Source organism: Chenopodium album, chromosome 1, assembly GCF_948465745.1.
Source record: "Chenopodium album chromosome 1, dcCheAlbu1.1, whole genome shotgun sequence".
NCBI classification, from domain to species: Eukaryota; Viridiplantae; Streptophyta; class Magnoliopsida; order Caryophyllales; family Amaranthaceae; genus Chenopodium; species Chenopodium album.
Genome location: NC_137834.1, coordinates 620,547 through 648,044, shown reverse-complemented (window position 1 = coordinate 648,044; position 27,498 = coordinate 620,547). Strand labels below are relative to the sequence as shown.

The window sequence follows — 27,498 nt, the reverse complement described above, 5'->3', positions numbered from 1 at the left end:
AAGTTTCATGTGTCATTTTATTTTAGTTATAATTTTTACTCAATTTCAGCTAATGTTGTCAAACATTGCCTAAGGGCCTATTCTTATTAACTGAACTGAAGTGGGCTGAATTGAATTGAAAATAAGTTGAAGAGAACAGACCATAAATATATATTGTGCTAGTAGTTATCAATTATTGTTAGGCTCGAAGTACAAACTATAATAGAATTAGCGTTGAGGCTTTATATTTTTTTAAAAAAAATAAAATAAAAAACTCTTTAATAATTTTAGCATTTTACAAGTTTTTTACTCTAAAATAATACGGAGTAACAACATATAATTATTAAAGCTTTAATATATTAACTGAGAGGCTCAATTGGACCACTGTACGCATAAAATGAAAAAGATTTTATGTGCATAATTTTTTAATGAAAGCTTATTTTAATAAAAAAAAATTATAAATAAATAAATAAAATTGAATGTGCAAGTTTATTTTGACTAGAATCCAATGTTCGTAATTTTTTTTTTTTTTAAATTTTAAAATATGCATATTTTTCATTTCTAAGAAAAATAAAAAATGCTACCAGCTCGAAAATCAAATTTTGCAATTAAAAACCTATGCATATTGAATTAAATTTTTTTGCAATTTAATCTCAATTCTAACTAATCTCAAGTCTAAACCTAACAAAAACTCTGTTGATAATTTGTTACATTAGGTTGTTTAAATCTCCTTAAGTTGGAGATTGAGAGTATTCCACTTATATTGATTAGAGCATGAATGATTTCATATGACATAGCCTATGAGAATATTTTTTTGTGTATATTCTCTAACAAGTTTAATAAATAAGTCACATTTTTGTTTTAAAAGTTGATGTTTAACAATTTTATCTATCTTCCTCAAGAATTATCTCCCATACATATCTCTTTCTTTATTTCGAAGATTTAAAGGAAGTTTCTCAAATTTTGTAATTTTGTGTAAAGAAATCATGTTAATTTAAATTGATAGGTTTTCTCAGTCATAACTTATTTTCTTTTGTTTGTAAAAAGTTAAAAATAAATAAATAAGGGCTTGTTTGACATCATTTTTGGTTTTCAGTTTTCTGTTTTTTTTTTTTTTAACTAAAAACCAAAAACGGGAAACAAGAAAAAGGTGTTTCTACTTTTCAGTTTCCTGTTTAATCTCCACTACAGTCACTTTGGGGTGGAAATTTCCTCCCCCCCCCCCCCCAACTCCTAAGTGCCTAGCCCGCTAATCGGGCTGGAAGGACTTGTGAGAGGCTTCATTTAAAAAATAAAAAGTAAATAAAAAAAAAAGCTCTATGATTGGGGAAGAAGAAAGTCTTGGTACATGACAATGTTTGTACCATGACATTTATGCTATTTTTTTTTCTTAGACTTATTCAATTATTCTTTCTCTCAACATACGTGCAAGTTATATTTTGATCAAATTTCAACTATTAATATTTCTAATATAATTCTTACTGTGCCAAAAAAAAAAAAAAAAAAAAAAAAAAAAGAAGAGAGAGAGAGAGAGAGAGTTATGGTAGATTACAAATATGCGATCTAATGAAATCAATCACTAAGCTAAACCGGATGAATTACATGTGTTCATGGTATACCAAATATATCATCTCTCCACTCTATGTGTGATCTACTACCTCCGATTTTTATTAGTTGCAACCTTGATGTATTATTTGTGAGATATAAAATATTCCAAAGTTGCAACTAATAAAAATCGGAGGTAGTATTACTTTCTCTCTTTTGCACATATATTTTTAAGCCGAATGTATTAAATTGTTATTCTTTGCTTGTTTCCTACCAGAAATATTATGGAAGAAGAGGAAGATGCAAGTGATACAGATTGGAGTATAACTTATATTCAAAAGGAAGATGTTTTCAAGGATTTTTTTCATCTTTGGGATTTTTTTCACCCTTTATTAGTCCAACAATGGAAAATTTATATAAAAAAAATAAAAAATAAAAAATTAACATGTTCTAGTCATATTACTTCACCTTATGTATTAGGCCCTATTTTCTTCACCTTATTGCTGCGAAAAAAAAACTATTGTTTTGTATATTAAATTTTTTCTACTAAAATTAAATTATTTTTGATAAACTTAAATTACTTTTACGGATTAAAACTGTTTTTTTTTTTTAAATTGTTCATTTTATTAAAATTACCAATTTATACGTAACTAATTTTTACTACTACCTTATTTTTGTTGAATTTAATTCATTTTGTATTGAAATTATTTTTATAAATAAAAATTATTATAAATGAATATTGTTTGAATAAGGTGAAAAATACATAATATTACATCTAGTCATATAAAAAATAATTTAATTTCAGAAAAAAAATAATTTCACCAGCAAATTCAAAATATTGTGAAGAACTTCCTAAAAATAAATAAATAAATATTGTGAAGAAAATAAAAGTTATACTTTTATCTAAAGCTTTTCTCTCTTGTGTAAAAAAAAAAAAAAAAAAAAAAAAAAAAAAAAAAAAACCTCTCTCTTTCAACCCTTCACCGTCGACATTAAACAATTGACGTAGCAGGTATTGATGTTTTTCAACCATGAAACTTAGAATTGTCTGTAGTAGAAAAGTGTCTTCAAATATCCAACTTCAAAATATGCCAAATATATTATATATTAATAAAATTAAATAAAATAAACCAACAGAAAAAACTACTCATGCTTCATATAAAATGGATTAAATATCCCAAAAAAATGGTTGAATTGCTGAATGGTAATTCCATCAACAGCCAAGAGACCATCATCCCTCTTCTGGGTTGCTCATTTCTTTGGGTAAAAGCGCCAATTTTTGCTCGATTTCTTCCAAACCCAGAAAAAAGGTTCGGATTTTTGCTTATTTTCTTCACTTTTCTGCAAATTTATTTGTATTTTGATCTGGGTATTTTGATTGGTATTGCTTTTTTGATAATCAAGTAAACTGCTCAATTGGGTGAACTGAGTTGCTTTCATTAAGTCAGATAACACCTTAAGTTTCCAGTAATTTTTTGATTAATAATTGGCTCCTTTGGTTTAATAGCATATATACTATAATATGCTTAGATGATGTTTGCTTCTATAAGAATGACTTGTTTGTTTGATTTTTGCATTAATTTTGAGTATTTGAGATTGGTCCATTAACTAGTTTCTTGCACTTGGAGTTCACAAGCTAGAGTGTGTTTGACTCTTGGTCCATTGTTAATATTTGGGTTTAGTCTATTGAAATTTTGATAATATGTAGGTTGACTTGGTTCAATTGAGATATTTGTAATCCGAGGGAGGTGATCACGGGTATCTATTAGCCGAGCTCGACATAGAAAGAGGACAATGAGTGTTGTCCATTGGAAAGGTGGATGATTATAGATTCTTGAGTTACTCTAGGTTCACTTATGCTTTGCTTTATGGGTAGTTCAAGTTAGCTTATGGTTTACTGACAATGATCAATTGGATAGCTTCATGAGTGAGATTGGTCTTAGAAGATAAGGTGATAAAATGGTAGCTTATGGCAGGGAGACATGATTAGGCTCTTGCTTGTGAAGGCTATCGGTAAATCTTTCGTCTCTCATTTACTTGTGATTCTATGCCTTAAGTTTGCATAGTGCATTGATTTAATATGTTCTCTTATATTTCACCTTTCAATTAAGGTTCTCTTTGGTCGGTGGAAAGTATTTTCTTATGAAAATGTTTCATTGCAATCTTTCTTATTTTTAAGGTGAACTAGAGAATTTACATTCTTAATTGATTAGCAAAGACTTTTTCCTCTGGGATTATATAACAATATTTCAATTTTTAATCTAAGAGACTACATATTTTAACGACTTGAAAACATCGTGGTTTCCAATCATTAATACTTTCTCCATTCTTTTTAGTTGCAACATGCCAACATTTGGGAATTTGCACTATTTTCTCATAAGACCACCTTTATTGATTTATATGTTTAGCAAAATATAGTCAGGTGGGATCTTGTTAGATTCGTCTTGATTTATAATTTTCACAATATCGCATTTATATACTTTTTACTTGTCTATAATTAGAGATATAAAGGGTTGAAATATTGCATTGGAAAACGTGAATGTCAAAACATTGCAATTAGAAGAGAACGGAGGAAGTACTAACAATGATAATATTAGTTGTTTGAGTGTTTATCTTGATGCTACGGAGAAGTGGAAGTAGAAAGCCTTAGATATTCGAGTAGGCAAACCTAAAACCACCCTAAACTTAAGGGAAAAAAAACACTTTATGTGGCAAAAAAATGCACATAATGAAGAGGCTGATTTATAAGACTCAATAAAGCCTAACCTTGTAAAATTGTTATACTACCTCCGGTTCGTATTATATGCAACTTTGGTGTATTATTTGTGAGATATAAAAAAATTCCAAAGTTGCATATAATACGAACCGGAGGTAGTACTAAAAATAAATTTATAATTGAATAATGGAAATGATGTAGGTTAGCATTTTTTTTATTATGGACCAGTCTAAGTTACAAAGTAAAAGATTCACATGTGACTCAGATTGAGAAAGTTGCATCACTTATTTGGCCACATACTTGTATGAAATCAACAAATTTGAACAATATCTAATGTGTGGCTTGCGATTGATGTGATATTCATAGGTGTAAGAATATCCTCCTAAATTGCCATCCTTTATTAAAATTTACGTGAACTATGTAAAGGAATTTTTTTGAACATAATTGAAACATAGTGACATGAAGGTGAGTACTTTATTAGGTGAATCCGAAGAATGGTGAATTATGTTTTTTTTTTGCATGTGTTCCAACATTTCAAGTACTGTTTGTTGAATACTTGAATGTATCAGTGAATTAACACCCATATGGCATATCCACAAGGGTAATTGCTTCCAAAGTTTTATATGTGTATGGATTATAAGGTTTTCAGACTGCATTTATTCATTGTACCTATGTTTAAATATTTTTCTATACTGTCAAATTGTCAATTACTTCTTTTCTGCTGTGAAGTAGTAAGCCAAATGCCTTTTGGGTTAAGAGTCTTATGCGAAAAAATTCTGTATCTATGGTAAGGCTAGAGAGCCTATTTTACAATTTATTAGTGGTAGTGCTGTTTTTTTTTTTACCCTTGCTTAACCTGTCCTAGGTAGTATCCTATTAGAAGAATTGCATCATGATATAGTATGTATGGTCCTCCTATACACGCACATTGCACAACCTCTTCATCTCTTTCTAATGCAATTGCCCTTTTTTAATTTTTCCTGTTGACCTTTTTTTGGTTTACGACATATGCTGTTCTTTGTTCATCATTATTTTTCAAATATACTGCATGCGTGACTTTTTTTTTTTTTTTCTTTTTCTTTCTCATGGCAGGCATGCAAGTTCTGTTCAGATAATTAGTGATACTGCCCCACAATGATTGTTTCTGCGCTTCTGACGTCTGTTGGAATAAACTCCGCCCTCTGTATATTATTCTTTGCACTGTACTCTATCTTAAGAAAACAACCAGGGTATCTTTATGTATATGTGCCACGCTTATTGGCTGCAAAAGGGATTGAAAGGAATCGCCTTATCCGCCTGAAGCGGCTGTTACCTTCTCCTGGTTGGGTAAAAATAGCATGGAAACTTACTGAAGAAGAATTGTTGTCAACTACAGGCTTGGATGCTGTAGTTTTCATAAGGATCATCATCCTCTGGTAAATATAGTTGATGAAATTTTGGAACTTCAACTATTCCAGGGTGTTTGGATGAAGAAATGGGAAAGAAAAGAAGGGGAGGGAGGTGAAGGGGAGGGAAGAGAAGAAAGATGAGTTTTTCTTTCAAATCTCTCCATCGTTGGAGTGATCAATTTCTTACAATTTAATCCCTCCCTTTCTCTCCCTTCCAATTCCCTTCCTCTCTTATTTGTTATTCAAATGAAAGATAATCCATCCCTCTATTTCCCTTCGTTTCCTTCAATCCAAACATAATGTTCAAGACATGTTTGGTGCCTAAAATAAATATTTCTGAATTCTCGCCTTCATTGACAGAAAGGGTGTCATTGAGAGTCTGTGACAATAGGAGTCAAAAACAAATTACTTTATCACCTTTTAATTCAAATTTTGTTGTAAAAAGGTATAATATTATTACAATTTACCAGCCAGTATTACTGAGGTAGAACCTAAAAGGAACCACAGTGACTTTGAAATCTGTGATTACCTTTTTATCAGTACTATTTGTTAGTTTCACTGCAAGGTCCTCCATAATTAGCATCGGGGCTTAAATTTTTTAAAGGGGCATTGGTTTTGTCAGCAATGCATCTGAAAATAGGACCTTAAAGTAACAATCTACTTGTGGAATTTTTAATACACTATACACATTTGATTCTGGCTTCTCTCTTCATAGTTGATATACTAAGTGTCTGGTACAATTTTCTAAAATGAGGTGCCATAAACCCCCCTTTTTTCCCCTTGAGAATGTATTTTATTATTACTGTAATTCCTGTCAAGTTTATGTTGCAGTGGTCTGTTTACTGTGAGGGTTTATTTGAGATCAAGAGTTCCTTTGTTCTTACAATTATTGCATTTGTGCAGTTTGAAAATATTTACTTTCGCTGGGATTATAGGCCTCTTTATTCTTCTTCCAATCAATTGTTCTGGGACGCAGCTTGCAGCATTCGATATTACTGTCATCTCCAATGAAACCTTGGATTTATTTACCATTTCCAATGTTAACAATGGGTCTAAATGGTAAATGTATTAGCACATTCTATGGCTCTTCTTCACTTTCTGAAAAAATTATGCTCATTATAACACTCTTATTCTCCGTTATCTCAATCAAGTAGAGCTATTTACTTATGGAATGTGTTTTTGTGGAAGGTTGTGGGCTCACTGCTCTGCTGTATACTTGATGACTGGCTTTGTCTGTTATCTACTCTATCATGTAAGTATTATTTTATTTATATGTTAAAGTCATTATTAAATTTTCTTAAAATTATATATATATATATATATATATATATATATATATATATATATATATATATATATATATATATATATATATATATATATATATATATATATATATATATATATATATATATATATATATATATATATATTCCATGCCCAAGTGCCAGAAACTCCGCTGTGAATTTGGTACATCTTGAACTCCCAAGCCAGTCACAACTATATATAAATTAAATGTTTTTGTTGTTTGTGTCCACAATGCATCTCATGTTACTTTGTTTGAGGACATTGATAATTTACCTCAATGCAAATTTCAGCAGACTAATTAGAAAAATATATTTCTTGCTGTTGACTGCTTCTGAACGAAGTATTAATTATTTCTAGTCTTATATCACATCACTACGCTAGTCAAGTTGTCTGTTAAAGTTAAAGGCTTTCTGCAGGATTAGTACTTAAGCCAACTATCCCATTGATATGAAAATCATCTTGCCATCTTTCAGTGGCTACAAATTTTCTACTACCTCTGTTTCTTTTTATTTGCAACAAAAGGGTAATTTATGTGAGACATAAAAAATTCATTTGTTGCAAATAAAAGAAATGGAGGTAGTAGAACTTATCAACTAATGACAGTGGGCACTCACTCTCATTGTGTTCTATGATAAGGAAGTTTGCATAGTCGCATGCTTAAGAGTATGCAAAAGTCCAGTTAGCCAAGTACTGTGTTGAAAGTTTTTTGTTGACTTTAGAGGTTGACTTGAAATATAGCTTTGACATTTGTGCTGTTCTCTCTGCTAATTACTCTTTTTTACCCAAAGACTAGCGATCAACACTTGTCTGAATTTATGTCTTTTCTTTTGGACTGATCATGCTTCGGCATGTTAACCCTAGATATTGATTGGTGATACCAGAGGTAGTAATGTGAGGAAGTCTTTGCTAGATGCTGTGCTGATTGAATCTCAAATACCTATGCTTTTGCAGGAATATGATTACATTTGTTCGAAGAGGAATGCATACTTTTATGCATCCAAACCTCAGCCACATCAATTTACAATCTTAGTACGTGGGATCCCTGTTACTCCTGGGAGCAGCGTGAGTGAAAGTGTTAACAATTTCTTTAAGGATTATCATCCCACTACTTATTTGTCTCACGTGGTGATTCATCGGACAAATAAACTCTTCTATCTTATCGTAAGTTCTATTGCTTAATTTGAATATTAATTCTCATTTATTGTTGTATGTTTTCCGAGCCTAAGTCTGTAGTCCAAGTTCATCCTTTTTTTTATTTTTTTTTTATTTTTTTTTTATTTCAAGAACTATGATGTCTACTTGATCGCAAAGCAATGTATATTCCCCAGATGTGAACTTATCTTTTGTAATTAGCCAGTTAGTCGTGCTCAAGTTGTTCTCAATTTTCTTCTAGATTATAGGCAATGATGGGTTACCCTTTAATGGAGCATGCAAGTGTTAAAATTTTGAAGCCCAGGATAGTATGTAGCAACTAGCAAGCCATAACTTGTTCTATTTAAAAGATATGCTACTAGTACTGTTAGCCTATTAATCCCTTGTCCATTCAGAGATGCTAAACATCACAGATCTTAGTGATGGAACTACTATGAATCAAACGTGGTGTAGAATTATAGGTTTCATTTTTGTTTAGTTTATTGTTGTCAACTTGTCATACACGATTGTCTTGATTGAAATAAACAGGGCATGCGTTTTTTTTTTAATGCTGTTGATAAATGTATTCATCTTATTCTTTATAGCAAATGGGATATTGCTTCTTTCTTATTTTGTTAATTTTAGATCATTAGCAAAGAAATTATGAGGTTTAGACACAAATTTATATTGCCACAACACTTTAAAAGTGTCGGACTCAGTATAAGTATCTGAGATGGATGTTAAATACTTTTGAATGTTTTCACATTATAACTTGAGGACAAACCAAAATATGCCCATATCCATTGAGGTGCTGAGTACATGTCAGACACAGGTATTGCAAGAGTTTCAGAGAATCGGAGAAATAGAGGCATGAATCTGGTAGTTTCTGAATACCAGTGTGCTCTGATTTTTTTATTATTATTATTATTATTATTATTATTATTATTATTATTATTTTTATATTATTGTTATTGTTATTGTTATTGTTATTGATGACCTTGTTATGCTTGAGAAATTGTTATGTTGCTTGAAAATGGGCATTAAGTTCCTATTTTGCAGCATGTAGGATATCTTTTGAATGAATTTCCTACGCTTTTACATGCATTTAGAAATTACATATTGTTTAGTAGATCTTCAATAATTCTTTTGTTATGCTTGGCTAACTAATAACTTATTATGTTGGAAGTCTAGGACATTGGATTGCTTTTAATTTTATCCTACAAGTAGCTTGCAGTTTAAGCTTTTTTTCCCTGCTGATTTTGAATACAATGAAATTGAATATTTAAAATAATTCATCTGCTGAGGTTCTCCTTTTCCATCTTTCACTCTTACATATACGGATTGATACAGTGAATATCATTTGAGTTGCACTGATTTATTGCATTTAGATGTGCTTGTCCGTTTCTTATTAAGGCAATTGATCTTTTAAGCTTTATATATCGAGTCTATTCTGTATTCTATTTTTGATTTTTGCCTGTATTTTTTCTTAGAATTTTGTGAAGAAAATGTATAGAAGACTAACACATAAACAATCAGAATCTGCCAAAGAATATTCCAGGCATAATGGTTCTTTTGGATTGCACAAATCTGATCGTGAGCAGAAGCTGGGGGATCTAGAAGAAAACCTGAGAGCAGAGCAGTCTGATGATTCTTTATCTGGGCAAGTATGTCATGAAGGTTTACTTAGTTGTCTAACTGCTCAAATTATGTGTCATTTAGTATACGATTTAACATTGGTTCTGCCTCATACTGGTTCCTTTTTTGTTGTTGTTGTTGTTGAAGGTTGTGTTATGATTATCTTATGATCCTTACCTCTACATAATAATAGGCCCATTTAAGACAAAAGCCTAGAGGGATGCTTAATCTTACTTTTGTGATATGTCATTGTAACTGACTAACTTATTTATTATGCTATAAATCATTAAGTAGTGCTATATTCCTATTCTTATGCAGGCCAATAAGCTTTAGTGTTTGTTTGGAATTTTTTTCTAGATTTATCTTCTGCCAACTCACTATGTATATCCTGTAATGGACTTATCTAAGGAGGGGTAGTATGGATATTCTAGTAGTATATTAGTTTACTAGGTTAATAATCCTTAGTATAAATAGAGAGGGAGGGGAAAGAAATTAGTAGGCAGAAATTTATTAGGGAAATCTAGAGAGAGTTATGGCCTCAAGCCATTGTTAGAGAATTGTGAGCTAAACTCACTATTTGAGAGTAATAGCCTCAAGCTATTAACCCCTATCATTTGTAACCATTCCACCATTATCAATCAATAGTAAAGCTTTAATCTATATTAATTGTTCATATTTACTCAACTGTTATAAAAAAAAAAAAAAAAAAAAAAAACAGATTATATAGCTCAATCAAAGAATCAATCTCTCTATTTTCCTGTTATTTGCGTGAGTTAAGTTAGCAGTAAGCTTAGTTCATTACATATCCTAATGAGATTTGGATATGAATATGTTTTAGAATTAATTTTTTGGGTCCTAATGATTTGATGTGTCCACTAGGCAAGTTAAGGTTTAACTATGCACTAAAACCTCATGAACTTGAGGAAAGAGGAAAAGAAGTAACTAAAGCTTGTGTCCGAGTACTGCTCGAAGGCTTTACAAGGGAAAAATTGTATGAGTTTCAAAATTTCACCTTGGCTTCAAGATTATATAATATAGTTATTTTTTTATTTCTTATCAGTACAGTTCATAACTTAGGTCTACAGATAAGTTATTGGACTTGTTAATGTAGCTCAAGTGTTCATATCTTGAAGCGGTAGCTATTCTTTAGTGTCCCTTTCATTTATGTAAAAGATGAATTGGAAAAATGAAAGCCCCGGAAGACGATTGCCTTTATATTTAAATAATATGTTAAGGTTTTAAGCATTAGATGCATTATCATCTTCCCTAGAAATTTAGATTCCCATTATGCACCTGTTCTTCTTTGTGAACAATTTCTGCAAAATTCTGCCACCTTTTCTTTTAGTGATAATTATGTGCATGTATATTATGCTGCTTAGGGCAGATCATTTTCCTGAATGAACTCCTAGTCACCCATGGTTTGGTTTTGGACACTCAGACTGAAAACATCCTGTGCATGCTACTAAGGGAGAGTTTTATTAGTTATGGAGAATGTGATCCTCCTCATCTTTCCCACATCAGATTTTGTGGAGTGGCCTACTTATTGCATCAAATTGCTTCCTTCTAGGCTTGTCAGGGTTGGTTTGCTTAAGACCAATAATTTTGACTTAACTCTCAATCTTTGGACCGTAAACTAAGTTTAAAGCATAGAATAATTCGTTGTCTGAGATGTGATGAGATATGATGGCCTTCATTCTCATAGATTTCCCGTGATTGTTAGCTCGAGGGAAGATCTTTGGGCCTAATGAAAATATAGGGACTAGAGTGACAAATCTTGCACGCTTAGCTCGAGGTAAGATCTTTGGCCTTGTGAAAATAATTAGACGTCTTTCTATCAGTGGGGACTAAGGACTCAAATAGATCCATAGACATGGGCCAACATGACATTTCGGACCATTTATTATTGTTTTCAAAACTGTGACATGTGGCTGGCATGAGCAATATCATTACCCTTTGACAGTGAATGCCTGCAGCGGATGACTTGTGCTTCTCCTTTAATTATGCATTGATTGTTAGCTTGGAAGATTTTTCTTTTTGAGATTTAAGTGAATGCCAGAGCTATAAGAAGAGGGGGGGGGGGGGGGGATTTATAATTTTTTTATTCCTCACTTTTGATCATGATGCTACTCCTTTTAAAAGTGAGAAAAAAGTGTCTGAAAGTCTCAGTTGGCAGGTTTTGGATGTTCTTATGCGAATGTAGGCACTCGACATCACTTTGGGTCATTAAGTGCTTGCTCCCCACCCCCCACCCCCACCCCCTCCTTTTTTTTTCTAGGTTGCCAACTATGCTAGTTATAATGCCCCAACTTGAACAGTTGAACTACCTGGAAACTTAAAGGTTTTTTTTCCCCTGGGCTTAGAAAAATAATCGGGTTTCACTAAGGGACGACGTTTAAGTGCTCTGTTTTTTGTCTATTCTTTAGCTCTAAGTTTCTAACAGCTGACAAGGGACCAGGTCACTGAAAAGCTAACAAACTACAAAACGATAGAATAAGCCCCTTTTACTCATTTCCCTAATATCTGCATGCAATATTTTTCAGTTGCTAAAAGATAGAAAAGAAAATTTCTGGCATCTCCACACAAGTTATATTGACTATGTTCACTTGTGGTGTGTATTACACTAACCTAGGGAAAGAGCTCTTCTGTTATTGCTTTATTATTAGGTCAAGTACACCTAGTTTCCATATTATTATCTAAAATCTACATCTTCTCTTAGCTGTTGTCTTCCAACATTAAGTCTGTGTCATAGTTTTGGTTGTCTGTGGTTGCTGACATCTTTGTTTTCTACTTTTGACCGTGGTGAAGGAAGTACGTTCTGCTTTTGTATTCTTCAGATCAAGATTTGGTGCTGCAATTGCTTCACGTTTACAGCAATCTGAAAAACCTACAGAATGGGTTACGGAGCAAGCTCCTGAGCCAAATGATGTGTACTGGCCATTTTTCCAATCAACATTCTTGCATAGATGGATGTCTAGAGTGGTGATAATAATCACAAGCATACTTCTTACTGTACTATTTCTCATACCAGTTGTGCTTGTGCAAAGTCTTGCCAATCTGTCCCAACTGGAGGTCTGGTTTCCCTTCCTGAAAGACTTTTTGACTGCGTAAGTGGTTATGCCATCTTGTGAGTTTCTGTGTTCATTGCTAAGTTTATCATGAATATATCTGAGTTCCATCTGCTTGTCATCAATATAATCAGGCCTTAAACTTGTTCCATCTGCAATAAAATTCTCCCAAATTGTGTCTGGTTGGTGAGGGAAGATGTGAGTGATGAACACCTGATACTCCATTATGAGAATGCTAGCTGTTCATTTCTAGCTCTGTTTCTGAACTTTTTTCTCAATATCCCTGTACTTTTCCCTTTTTATCTCTATATTCCGCTGATATAATTTGTTAAAGGCATATAGCAGGTTTGCAGGTCAGCCGCTTCATCCAGTAGAAAAAATTTAGTATATGGGTGACTACTTTGTCACACTTTGTGGCAGTTAGTCTTGTTGTCCTTCTTAGTTTATCATGCTTTCCAGAGACAGCCTTTTCAGAAGTTTTTGAGTGCTGTATCAATTCATCAGGAGTCCTAACTTTTCACTATAATATTAATCTTGGTTCCATTCACATTAGGTTTGGTCATACTTGTAGCAACACCGAAATATTTTAGTATGATCTTGTGCCTATTCAGAAGTTGTATTCTAGTGTTTTTGCGTATCTGAATGCTGTGAAACATGATTAAATAATTAGTGTGCTGATGTTTCTTCCTTAATTTCTCATATTGCAAGTCTAGTATCTTATCCAAATTACTAATATGTGCAAAATGTTTAGTAGTTTTTTGTCCATAATTGAAGCTACAATTAGTACAATATCATTAAATACGTTTTGTTTTCGCTCTTGCAGAAAAATGGTACGTCAAGTAGTTACAGGCTATCTTCCAAACCTTATTCTCCAAATATTTGTAAAACTGGTGCCTCCTGTCATGGAGTTCCTTTCATCAATTCAAGGACATATATCTTACAGTGAGATACAGAGAAGTGCAAGTGACAAATTCCTTTGGTTTATCGTATGGAACATCTTTTTTGCTAATGTGCTGTCTGGATCATTTTTCAACCTATTTGCTGTTCTCCTTGATCTCAAAAACATTCCTTCACATTTAGCAGTTTCTGTCCCAGCACAGGTAAGAGCTTTTACATTTATTTGTGAATATTCTGGCTGTTTTTAAATATTATTTTTCTGGCTATTCAATTGTGGTCCTTATCTTTCTACTTGGAATTGGCATAAAAAAATATTTTGTGATGTGGAATCTTATCAAACTCATTTTTGCCTTGTTACTCTCTTTTGTAAAGAATATTTTGTGACATGGAATGCTTATGTGTCGATCACCATGCTCTTTTTGGAGAGCAATGGCAGGATCTAGGATTTTGTTTAATGTGTAAGGGAAGGGAAAATTCTACAGGACTGTCATAAGAGCATCACTGGTCTTATGGCAGTCTTGAAGGGAAAATTCTACTGGGCTGCCATAAGATCAATGTTGCTCTATGGTACCAAATGTGGGGCTTCTAAGGAACACATTAAAAAGATGGAGGTTACGGTAATGCGCATATTAAGGCGGATGTGCGGAAACACTCTAAGAGATAGAATCACAAGGTTATTCGCAAGAAAGTAGGTGTGGCAGCACAAACTAAGGGAAAATCGTTTGCGTTGCTTTGGGCATGTAAGACGAACACCCGAGGGTGGATCGGTACGAAGAGTGGGACCATGGAGGGGTTAAACGAGGGAGAGGGAGATCGAAAATGACTTGGTTGGAAGGAGTTAGGAAGGATATGAAGTACTCCCTCTGTCCCATAATATAGTTCTTGTTAGTGTGTTATCATGGTATTCAAGAAATAGGAGGAGAAAGTAAATGAAGTACATTAATAAAAGTGAAAAGTACAATTATAGACAAAAGTTAGAGAGTGAAAGTGGAAAAAAGTATAAAGCATGTGCAAAATTCAAGGGTAATTTAGGAAGTACAATAAATAAAGTTAAAAAAATGAGGGTATAATGGTCTTTACATATGATCCAAAAATAGAAATAGGAACAAAATTTTGGGTCTCCGAAATAGGAAAACAGGAACTATATTATGGGACGGAAGGAGTATATGAATTTGCATGAGCATGAGGCATTGGATCGTAAGGATGGAGGAGGAAGATTTTTGTCAATGACTACACGGAATAATCACTTTGGTTCATGTAGCGGACCCCACTTATTGGATTAAGGCTTTGATTGGTTGATTGTAATATATACAACCTTCAGGGAATAGGACTATGAGACAATTTAGCTTTTATTTCCTGGTACTAGAATGAGTTTTGAGTCTTTTGACCTGATGGAATGTTGATGTAAGAGTTTTTAATAGATTACAAACTTATGCACAATAATAAAGTAATTCATCTTAACTTTGAGGATATTCATTTATGCCAGAAACCCCAAAGAAATTAGGAATAGAACACAACTCTAGTTCAATTCTTACTTTTACAACCATATTATCAGCTTAAAATCACTTGAGGAAAACATGAACAAGTACAACTAATTCATTGCCAGAAAAAAACCAAGTGGCATGGCATAGACCCTAGTGACCTAGTAGCTCAAGAAGGACATTCATGCTGATGCCCTACACAGCTGTACTGAGCTGCATGCCTGCCCTTGTGTATCTTGGCAAACCCGGCCAATTTCTGGCAGATAGTCAGCATGCCCATACCAAAGTGTGTGGCTGCCGTTGCCAATGACTTCAACTTCTGATATAGATCCTCAACAGCTAAATCTTTAAACTTGCAGTTGATTCATCTCTAGTGTACTGAGTACTGACAAACCTTTTTTTTGGTGTGTGTGTGGGGAGGAGGTTGGGAGAGGCGGGGGGGGAATACATAGTATTATTCATTTCTGTTCCTCTGTTGATGCAAACTTGCCATCCAGCATGTTACTTTCTATGCGAGGGAGGTTTTGAGGCTCTTATTTCTTGTAATGAGTTATTGAATGTGGAAATTAGCAGAATTTCCTGAAGGTATCATTTTACAACTCTCTACATTTTTGTTGGTATTTTCTGTAGGCATCTTTCTTCATTGCTTATGTCGTCACTTCGGGATGGACAAGCACAACAGCTGATCTCTTTCGAATTATTCAACTTATCCAAAGCTTATTTCAAAAGTGCTGCTGCTGTAACAGAACACATTCAAATGAATTTGATCTTCCATATATATATTATCACAGGGAGATCCCCAAGATTCTATTTTTTGGACTTTTGGGCATCACATACTTCTTCCTGGCTCCGCTCATTTTGCCTTTCTTGTTGGTCTACTTCCTCCTTGCATATGTAATTTTCAAAAATCAGGTAATCTCAGTGTCTTTATTTCTTAACCTCCTTAATTCCCATGCAAATTACTTATTCTGACACAATTCAATGTTAGATTTATGGTATGGAAAGCTGTCCTTTCTGTATTTTTTTTTTTTCTTTCACAATATTGAAGCTGATGATTGTGTTGCGGTTGCCAAAGTTGTGTGTTTGACTATTTTTAATCTGTATTGCACACTTTCTTAAAATAGGATAAGTTGAACTACCTCACAAGTCACAACATAGTCACTGCAGGTCCCCAAAATGGAAAATGAGACAAGATCATAGCAGTATTGTAGGTCTGAAGGGAAAAAAGGAGACCATGCCTATATGTGGAACTCACATTTGACAATTATTTTCATATAAATTACTTTTCTCTAATGCTTGGACATCAAGATGGCATGAATCCTGGTCGCAATGAGTGAGACCCCTGAAAATATGAATCCAGAATCCCAGCTTATCTATTTCTTAAAGTCCAAGTAACGCAGGGCGATCCCAGCTTATCTATTTCTTAAAGTCCAAGTAACAAAGGGCGAAGGCTGTATATGTTAACAAATCAAATTATTAGACATCCCATGGTTTTTTATTCCTATCAATTAAGACAAGCTATTAGATTTGTGTTCCTATTAAATCAAAACAAGCTATAAAAAAAAATTATTTTTCTGTTGCCCACATGCTTTGGTGTTTGTCACAATTGTGAAGCTTGGACTAATGCTCTATTTCTCTGTCCTTTTATCTTGCAGTTTATACATGTATATGCTCCAAAGTTTGAAACTGCTGGAAGATTTTGGCCTACCGTTCATAACTGCATGATCTTTTCACTGGTATTGATGCATGCTATTGCTCTGGGCATCTTTACAGTGAAGAAACTTTCATCCGCGTCGTCACTGATTTTCCCTCTTCCTGTACTTACGCTTCTGTTTAATGAGTATTGCCGGAAACGCTTCCTACCAAATTTTTCCATATATTCTGCTGAGGTATGCTCTTTCCTGCAACGTGCCTGTGGTCTTTTAAATATTCCTATGTAAATTAGCTTGTGATTTTCATTCTGAATGGAAATGGCTTCCCATAATCCCAGTTGTGATCTTGACAAAGTAGATGTGTTTCTGTCTTGAGAATTGATGTGCTCCTTTGCTAGTGAATATTATGAGCTTTATCATCCTCCAATATAGATGAGTAAAGAGACTGCACTCTCTCGTAATTTATGTTCTTTTTGTCGTACAGTAATTCCACGACCTTTACTTACAAAACCACTTTTGAGCATATAGTAGTTCCAATAAGATTAGTCATACTCTCAAGTTGTGAAATTGACTACCTATTTTCTGTTAGTTTCAATAAGTTTAGTCTTACTCTCAAGTTCTCAAACAATTTATGTATAATAAGTTATGATAAGTCCAAAAGATTGAAGAGAAACACCCTAAGATGCATAATCAGTACGCGCTACATATATATAAGTAATTTATGGCACAAAACATGCATGCAAATGAACCAACAAAAAATTATGCATTCATATGTATGTCTTTTGAAGCATGCATTTAATTAATATACCGTATTTGTAATATACTTAAATGCTTGCGTGATGCTCTTCAACATCCCTCAAGAGTCAAGACTCAAAGAGAACTTGGAGACGAGGTTGGTGCTCTCCTTTAATGGATACAGGGGCCTTGCTTATTTTCCAGTCATACTATTGTTGTTTGATGGTCTCTTACTTGAGAAAAATTCATGTTGACCTTAATCAAAGCTGTGTTTTCTTATTCATAAATCACGAGATTAGTGACCTTATGTAACTTTCTTTGTCATCCTATGTTTATTTCTGTCAGACCTTGATAAAGAAGGACAGAGAAGATTTAAGTGATCCACAAATGCCGAGGTTCTTTACCGAGCTGATTACTGCCTATATGGACCCTGCATTATCTCCTTTGCAGTGCTCAAATTCTGATTGTCATAGAGTTCCTAGTTTCTCTGATATCTCCAATGATCATATAACTCCGCTCCTATCTCTTGATTAAGTACTCGTACAAAGTATGATTGTGTATTCGGCTTGCAAATTGTGTATTCATTCTTATCAGCCATCTCACAACAACGAATGGGTTTTCCTCCCAATCTTGGCCTTCTCCAGCAGAAAGGAGATGCTGCATTCTTATATATGTATGTATAAATATACCATTGCGTTTCTGCTTGTGTATAATATTTGCCCATGAAGCCAAGCTCGTGTGTGGAGGCGACGCTGCGTGCCTGCGTGAGCCGCTGAAACTTTGTTAGTGTAATCATTGTACAATTTTTTAGGATATGTTAGCTGATGATATAGAGAAAAACAAAACAAGAGCGCATTGTTGTACTTTACATTACCCATTTTTCAAATACAGAAAAAGTCGATCATATTGTTCATTAATTTGCTGCAAATTAAACAAACTATGTATTCTAGTTGTAAAGAAAGAATTGATCCATTTGGTTATGTAATACTTCGTATGTTTATGATGTACTTCTAAGTTTCTTTTTACTTGTGCTATTAAATTCTTGGTCAAGTTGAGCACATAAAATGACAACGTGGGAATACCTTTTCCTCTTGTGACTAACATTAAAACATGCTCGTATTTGTTAAGTACTTCTTATGTACTCCGTAGTAACTTAGTACGGAGTACTCCGTATATGTCTATTTATCTTATTTGTACACATCTTATTTAAACTTATCTGAAGTTAAACTTATTAAAACATATTGTTCTTTTAACTGAATTTATGTTACATTTAAAAGGTGGTCTGAGACTTCTCTTTCTTAACCTGATTTCCCTTTAACTAAAAATCATCAGAGAGATTTTATGTCAGATTCTATCACCTTTTGCTTGGCAGGTGAAAGTAAATAAGGTTTAGTAAATTGTTGCTCCTTTTCTACTGTATTTTCTTTTTTTACTGGAAAGTGGAAATAAAAGGCATTAATAACATTTACTTTGAGCTTTGAAAAGAGAAAACCACAGGATCTCCTGTAAAGAACCACAAGCTCAAAAATGAAGTCAAATGACATTTATTTTAAATAAACAAATTTGGCTAGTATAAAGGTTAATCTTAAAGAAGGCAAAATCTTGCATGATGCGACTTCTAAGAGATTAAAAAGTACTTCATATATTATTATTTTTTTATTAACCATTCATTTTTATTTTTACATTTACATTAAATATGTTTTCACGTTTCAATAATAAAAATAAAATATTATATGTTTTATGTTTCCGTTAAAAAAAAATAATTTTTAATGTTACCTAAAACTTGAGAGGGTGAGGTATGATGATTTTGTAATCGGCAATCTTATTCACTTTCCTAAAGAAATCACGAAATCGTGATTCAAACAAATTATATTATGTCCTTAATAAAAGTGATTACAATATAATTTTTGAGCTTGTGCATTAATTTAATTAGGAAGTTACATACAATAAAATCACACATTGATCAGTGTTAAATGATTAGTATGTCCTAATGAAAACTATGAGTTATATAAAAGGAACATCTAAGATCCATTAGCTTGGAGTTGGGTTCATTGGAGACATGAATTTTGAGTTTCTAACCAATGCAGTCTAAATTCTAAAATATACTCAACCCAAACTCACTCATCCCAAATTCCCAATTACTTTGAAAAAAAAAAAATTAAAATTGAAAATCACATTAATATCAAGGATTTTGACTCCGTTTGTTTCATTTAATTTTGTCTGAAATCATTTTATTTCATCATAATTTGTATAAACTTGTTTTATTTTATTTTATTGTGATTGAATTTTTTTTTATTTTATATTATTTAAACTTATTTTATTTTATATACAATTATATAAATTTATTTTTTTTTTTAAAAATAAAATACTCCGTAAAATAAGTTAGAAAAATAAATGAAACAAACAAACAAATATACCTTTGTTAATTAAAAAAAGACAATAAAAATTTTGTGGCCCAACCCATAGATTCTTAGTCAAATGTATACTATACAAATGATATTGTCTTTTGACTACATTTTAATAACGGTTAATAGTATATTTTTTTTCTTAAAATATAAATAGCTAAGATTTTTGTTTAAAAAAGAAACAACCTCTTTTGACCTACCAACCTTTGATCAAGTGGATAAATGGCCCCCTCAAATATGGATGTTTATAAAAGATGATGCAAATTTGGGGCTGAAAATAAAGGTGTAAAGAACTATAAGATACATATAATATGGACATATGGACGATATTGTCATCTATCTTTGGGAAATTTATGCTGGCTAATTATTATATTTTGTATTAATCAACACTTTCTGCACTAAAAAGTTATTAAATTAACACTTTATGGAATTGTTGGTACTTAAATTTTTTTTTTTTTTTTCAAATAAAAGAAAATGGTGTATAAAGTGAATAATCCATTTAATAATTATTACAACCATATTCTTGTCTCAGTAAATCTAGTTATTGATGAATGGTATATATAGTAGTGTATGTCATGTTATCCAAACTATGACCTCATATTTTATGAGAATAGAACATTCTCATTCTTGATTAGACCTAGCTTTGGATATGAAATTTTCAATTTTCTAGTTCACAGCGTTTTCGACGCGATTAGTTTTGTGGTTGGCTGACACACACCATAACACTAAACAGGTAAATCCTAATCAAGTAATTCTTTATTGACCGAGTAACTCTTAATTGACCAAGTAACTCCTACATAAGTAACCACGACCACTCGGTATGGTTAGCCATAAAATATATGTTTCCAGTTTCATTCATCCCTTTATTTCGTGATATGTTTAGCTTGTTAGAATATCTAAAGATTCTAAACTATGAAGTATCGTTGTTAATTTCAAGTATCCATATTTGACAAATACATTTGCTAGTGCAGAAGTTCGAGTGGTGATAATGAATATAAATTATATATAAAATGTTAATGTTCAAATTAAAATTGAGGCGATTCTAACAAGTAATTACATGACTTCGTTTATTTTTATGTATAAAGTACAAATATTGGTCAAAGTAGTGTGTGTGAATAGTATAAGAGTCAACTTGAGACACTAAAAATAAATAAATAAATAAATAAAACTATGCAGTAATGAACTCTTATTTTTTGTTCACTTTTATATCTCACATAGTGAGCTATGTTACAAATAAAGTCACATATTGCATGCTATTAATAATTTGTCATAGAAATAAATTGTTCTCAATAAATAAATAAATAAATAAATTTATGTATCTATTTTATGTATCTATATCTTTGTTATGTTTAACACATATAGTAGGTCATTATTACAACCTCTATAGATATGTTTAGGTGTCGTTTGGTTGCTATGGGAATTTACTTTCCATAGGAATTTGTATTTCATGGGAATTAATTTCCTACATCAAATTCATGGGAATTGCTTAAAATTGTTTGGTTGACATGAAGGAAGTTGCAAATCATGGGAATTTTGACTTACCTAGGGGGGGTTGGGTAATCAACTTCCCATGTTTTGTGGGAAGTCACAATTCCCATGAATTTGCAATTCCCTCATTTTCACTTTTTAGTGTCAACCAAACAACTCACCCATTTTCAAATTCCCATGATTTTTGACTTCCTCCATTTTCTTTGTGTAACCAAACAACCCCTTAATGTATTGAAGACACTTCTTAGGCCCCATTCTTTTGGATTGAATTAATCTGGAAAAAAACTGAATTGATCTAAACTACGGAGTAAGTTGAATTGATACTACTACTTTTACTATATCACTTAAATTATTATTAATTTATTAATTCATCATTATCATCATCATAGCATACTATATTACTAATACATCATTACTAGTCTACTACTACTACTAATAATAATAATAATATTCCGTCCGTATTTAAATTAGATTGGATTGAATTAATCTTTAGTCAAGTGTTAAAATAAAAAATCCTTCAATAAAAAAGTTGAAGGATTGTTAAATTCTAGTGTATTAATAAAATATCTAGTCACAAGCTAACAAGTGGATGTTTCAAAATCCGACCATGAATATGTTAATCATGGTTATCCTAGATAATTTCAATAGATTCACAAATTTCTCTGTTGTATTACCCTTTTTCATGAATTTTATCAATTATTGGGTGTACAACACAAATATTTACAAAACAATGATGTTCCTACTGTAAACAAAGTCCCTTCATCATTCACCAAGGTCACTTAATTTCTTTTATTTTTATTCTTCTTGGTAAATTAAAAGTACCTGCACCATTGTTACCCCATTCAATGTTTGCCTAATTTTAGTTATACTTTGTAGACTTGTAGTAGACACTAGACATTATATTGGTGTGATACTGATTTGTGCTTTTTAAGAGGTAAAATTTTTTATTCCTCCATCTTTTAAATATTATTGTACTCCATACTATTTCTCTTTCTAGTTGTTCTTTCAAATATTGTCTACTTTGTGTTACTCCGTTTGCTTAATTGTTTTATGTATACTTTTTGCACTAACTATATATTCTATTCGTTTATCAATAATTGACACAATATATTTGACTTTTTTTAAAAAAAATTGACCATTTTTTATTCCTATTATATAAAATAAAATGTGAGTAAAACTTTATATTCTAATAATGTGCATTAAGATCAATCCAACAACATACCTATTGACATTCTATTTTATATAAGACGGAGTAGCCTAAAAAAAAGACGGACAAAGTTAAGAAAAAAATTAAATCAAGTATATCAATTATTTAGGAACGGAGAGAGTAAAATACAAAACGGAGGCAAAAGAAGGGAAAAAAAATGCAGGAAGGGCAACAAAAACAGTGCTACAGAATAAATCAGCACATTCCCATACAAACCAAATAGCATACCTCCACAAATAAGGGCACATTGACCTATTTTCTCCCCTTTTCAAGGTTTACCTCATATTCTCCCTCTTTTCTTTTCCTCTTTCCCCCACACTCTCATCATATTCACTTTCAACATTAGACACAAAGAACTTCACCTCCCTTAAACTCCAAAGACCAGTCACTTTCTCTCTCTCTCTCTCTTCAATAACTTCAGTTTCACAGTTCATAAAAACACCCTTTTTTTTTTATTTATAAAAAACCCATCTTTTTTTTTTTCCACAATAAAATCTTTAAACTCAATATTTTTTTTTTTCTTTCAAATTGGTTATGGAAGAAACAAAAAATTCCAACCAAACAACAAGTTTAACTCCTCAAAACAGAAGAAGAAACACCCATCATCATCATCATAATAATAATCATCAATATCATAATCATCATGCCATTGTTAATCCTTATTATAATAATAACTATAATTATTATCATAATAATCTGTTACATTTGCACCATTTTAACACTTATAACAGATTAATTGGGTTTTTTGATCAAAACTTTCAGCAACAACAACAACAACAACAGCAGCAACATCAACTTCAGCAACAGCAGCAGCAGCAGAATTATAAAGGTCTCCTTCCTTTACCCCCAATATTACTATTTCAACAAAACCACAAATTTAGGCCTAAAACCCATTTTCCTAAACCTTCTGTTAAACCCCATAAATCTGCTACTTCCTCTCATAATCATTCATTAATCCCACCTTCACCTCTTTCACAAGGTAAACAATTTTTTTTGCTTTGATTTTTATTTATTTTGTTATTGTTATTATTAATACTACTTGTATTATTTTATGCAATGGAAAAAAGATGCATTACTTTTTGAAGATATTTAAATGATTGTATATGGATATGGCGGAAATGTCACTCTTTCCTCATTTTCTTTTTGTGGGGTTATTGTTTGAAAAAAGAATGTTATTCAGTTCGTATATATAATTAATTGTGACGTTGATAGTGTAATTTCCGCGACAATATAATTTTTAGACAAAGAGAGTGCCTTTGAATGGATTAGTCTTGTATTGTTTATCTTATATTGCTTTATTTTTTCATTAATGAGTGTTTTAAGTAATAGTGTTTATTTTAGCAAAAGCTAATAATGTAAATGGGTTAACAAAACAGCTGATGAACAACTGGGGCAGCAACTGAATTCACTTAACATTAAGAAGAAGTGTAATGTTGTTGAAACTACAACACAACCATTAGTAGCTGCAAAGAGACCAGACAATGGTGGAGTGGAAGGACAAGTTATATCTCTTCTTGCTAACCATTTTCGTGTTAAATTCGACTCGTGCCAACAGATTTTTCATTACAATGTTGAAATATGTCCTAATCCTCCTAAGGAAGTAGCTCGCGCTATTAAGAAGAAACTTGTTGAAGATAATTCAGGTGTGCTTTGTGAGGCATCTCCTGCTTTTGATGGTAGAAAGAATTTGTATAGTCCTGTTGAGTTTCAAAGCAATAGGCTCGAGTTCTTTGTTAATCTCCCTGTTGTTGTTAATAGTAAGTCGTGTTTAGAAGGCAATGCTAAGGAAGGAGTTGAGCAAAAGGTTAAGTTGTTTAGAGTCAACATTAATCTTGTATCTAAATTAGATGGAAATGACTTGAAGAAATACTTGAGCAATGAGGGAGATAATTGGGTGCCACTTCCTCAGGAGTATCTTCATGCTTTGGATGTTGTATTGAGGGAATGTCCGAATGAGAAATGTATCGGTTTAGGAAGATCAATGTATTCGGTTTCAATGGGAGGGAGTAGGGACATTGGAGGAGGAGCTGTTGGATTAAGAGGGTTTTTCCAAAGTCTTAGGCCAACCCAACAAGGACTTGCTTTGAATGTAGATCTTTCAGTGACTGCGTTTCATGAGAGTATTGGAGTCTTAGAGTTTTTGCAAAAACGGCTTAAGTTTTTGCACGATTTACCTGAGAGGAAGGAGAGGAGTTTGACAACAAAGGAGAGGAAGGAAGTTGAGAAGGAGTTGAAGAACTTGAGAGTCTTTGTTTCTCATAGAGATGCTGTTCAGAAATATCGGTTTCATAGCTTGACTGAAGAAGTTACTGAAAAGCTCTGGTTTGAAGACCGAGATGGCAGTAGATTGAAGCTTGTAGATTACTTTAAGGATCATTATGAGTATGATATTCAATACAGGAATCTCCCTTGTTTACAGATCAGTAGGAGAAAACCATGCTACCTTCCGATGGAGCTTTGCATGATTTGTGAGGGGCAAAAGTTTCTCGGTAAGCTCTCAGATGATCAAACTGTTAAAATAATGAAGATGGGAAGTCAAAAACCAAGAGAACGAAGAGCTATTATCAATGGAGTGGTCAATGGACCGGTTGGACCAAGAAGGTAATACTTATTAAGTCGTTATCAGTTGAAGGTGTTGTAGCTAATCTCCAATTTCCTTTCACAAGCTATGTATGATGACATTCTGTTTTTTGTTGTCCCTTGTAGTGGTGGCAAAGCAGAAGAATTTAATCTACAAATCTCGAAAGAAATGACAAGATTGAATGGTAGAGTTCTTAGGCCTCCAAAGTTGAAGCTCGGAAATGGAGGATTAGTAAGTGATGTACTTCCTTCTTGCATTGATCGTCAATGGAGCCTTTTGGGCGGGCATGTAGTTGAAGGGACACGAATTGATAGGTGGGCGTTGATGAGCTTTGGCGGAACCCCTGATCAGAAATCTTATGTCCCTAAATTTATAAGCCAGTTATGCTTGAAGTGTGAACAAATGGGCATTCTCCTTAACAGATCCACTGCCATCACCCCACAATTCGAGCCCATCCATGTCCTAAACAATGTCACTCTCTTAGAAAGCAAACTAAGCAAAATCCAAAGGGCAACATCAAACAATCTCCAGCTCCTTCTGTGCTTAATGGAGAAGAAACATAAAGGGTATGCAGATTTAAAAAGGATTGCTGAAACCCGAGTTGGAGTTGTAAGCCAATGTTGCTTATACTCAAACCTTGGTAAATTGAATTCCCAATTCTTGACAAACATGGCTCTAAAGATCAATGCCAAAGTTGGTGGATCCACTGTTGCACTATTCAACTCATTGCCCTCTCAAATCCCTCGGCTTCTTACACAAGACGAGCCAATAATCTTTATGGGAGCCGATGTCACTCATCCTCACCCTCTTGATGACTGTAGTCCAAGTGTTGTGGCTGTTGTTGGCAGCACAAACTGGCCTTCGGCAAACAGGTATGTGTCCAGAATGAGGTCACAAACACACCGCCAAGAGATCATTGAAGACCTTGGAGAAATGGTAAGTGAAATACTTGTTGAATTTCGACAAGAGGTGAAGAGTCTTCCTAGAAGAATAATATTCTTTCGAGATGGAGTTAGTGAGACTCAGTTCTATAAAGTCCTAAAAGAGGAATTGCAATCAATAAGAGCGGGATGTGATAAATTCCCTGATTATAAACCATTAATCACGTTTGCAGTGGTACAGAAGCGGCACCATACAAGACTGTTCCCTGATGAAAGTGATCCAAATTGTTTACATTTTTGTGATGAAAATGTCCCTCCTGGGACTGTCGTAGACTCAGTGATCACTCACCCAAGGGAATTCGACTTCTATCTATGCAGTCATTGGGGAGCAAAGGGAACAAGCCGGCCAGCACACTACCATGTTCTGTGGGATGAAAGCAAGTTCACTTCTGATGAGTTTCAGAAGTTGGTTTATAGCTTATGCTTCACATTCGTAAGGTGTACAAAGCCAATATCCATTGTACCCCCGGCTTATTATGCTCATCTTGCTGCGTACAGGGGCAGATTGTACCTTGAAAGGTCAGAATCCATGGGTTCCATTAAGGGTGTAGCTTCTACGATGTCTCGGGTTGGTCCTCCAAAGGCAACTCCTCTACCTAAGATTAGCGAAAATGTAAAGAGGTCTATGTTCTATTGCTGACTGACTAAGTTCTTGATGTTTCTATGTGATGAAATTAACATGAGCTAGTTTAGCTTGTAGATTATGGATAACAGCCAAATAGATTAGTGTGTGCCGTGCTGATTTAGCTCAGTATCTTAGTGAAAGTCATTTGTATCAATCTATGTAAACATATTATAATCTATCATGGCTTGCTAATGGGTATGCTTGTAAGCTGTAAGGGACATTGTATATAAACATAAAATCATCATTTCAAGGAACTCGTCTTTTTTTTGTATTTGTATGTAATATTCCGCAATGCTTAATATTTGTACGATAAAATGGTATCCTAAATCTTGAATACTACTAATACTTCATCAACTAAGATATTAGCAAGGGAATATGGATTCATGTACTTCATTTATAAGTTTGTACCACTAGGGTTGTCTCAAATGCGTTTTTTTAATCATTTTAAAAGTTGGTTAAAGGAAAGAATGTAAGGTCTTGTATTTGTTATGTTACTGGTTTTACCTCTTGCTATCCTACACAAAAGGTATGACTGTATGAGAAAGTTAGGGTCTGTTCTGATTTACTGGAGTGAGCTGAACTGAATTGTTTATTGAGAAGAAAAAAAATAGGAACTGAACTGAAATTAAGCTCAAGAGAACAGACCCTTGAGACAGTCCAAAAAGGAAAACGGTGCAAAATTAGAGAGAACGGTAATGTACAAGTAGAGTTTATTGTGG

At 33.0% G+C, this 27,498-nt stretch overlaps 2 protein-coding genes across 4 annotated transcripts; both read left to right on the top strand.

Moving 5' to 3' along the window:
* Window positions 1-2,507: 2,507 nt before the first annotated feature.
* On the top strand, window positions 2,508-18,539 carry LOC145639078 (hyperosmolality-gated Ca2+ permeable channel 2.4-like). Of its 3 annotated transcripts, XM_081690227.1 has the most exons (12): window positions 2,509-2,834; window positions 3,233-3,537; window positions 5,333-5,655; window positions 6,532-6,687; window positions 6,817-6,880; window positions 7,888-8,097; window positions 9,558-9,731; window positions 12,508-12,806; window positions 13,591-13,867; window positions 15,776-16,057; window positions 16,801-17,034; window positions 17,878-18,539. In XM_081690227.1, the coding sequence occupies exons 3-12, from the start codon at window positions 5,375-5,377 to the stop codon at window positions 18,064-18,066; spliced, it is 2,166 nt and encodes a 721-aa protein (XP_081546353.1). In that variant the 5' UTR covers window positions 2,509-2,834; window positions 3,233-3,537; window positions 5,333-5,374; the 3' UTR covers window positions 18,067-18,539. The 3 variants fall into 3 exon arrangements, with proteins under 3 accessions (XP_081546361.1, XP_081546353.1, XP_081546344.1); XM_081690218.1 differs by lacking the exon at window positions 3,233-3,537; XM_081690235.1 differs by lacking the exons at window positions 3,233-3,537; window positions 5,333-5,655 and having other exon boundaries at window positions 2,508-2,834.
* Window positions 18,540-22,917: 4,378 nt separating this feature from the next.
* LOC145602554 (protein argonaute 7-like) lies at window positions 22,918-27,033 on the top strand. Its single transcript, XM_081659028.1, has 3 exons — window positions 22,918-23,611; window positions 24,009-25,233; window positions 25,339-27,033. Exons 1-3 carry the CDS (start codon window positions 23,167-23,169, stop codon window positions 26,792-26,794), a joined length of 3,126 nt encoding a protein of 1,041 aa, XP_081515154.1. The 5' UTR covers window positions 22,918-23,166; the 3' UTR covers window positions 26,795-27,033.
* The last annotated feature ends 465 nt before the right edge of the window (window positions 27,034-27,498 follow it).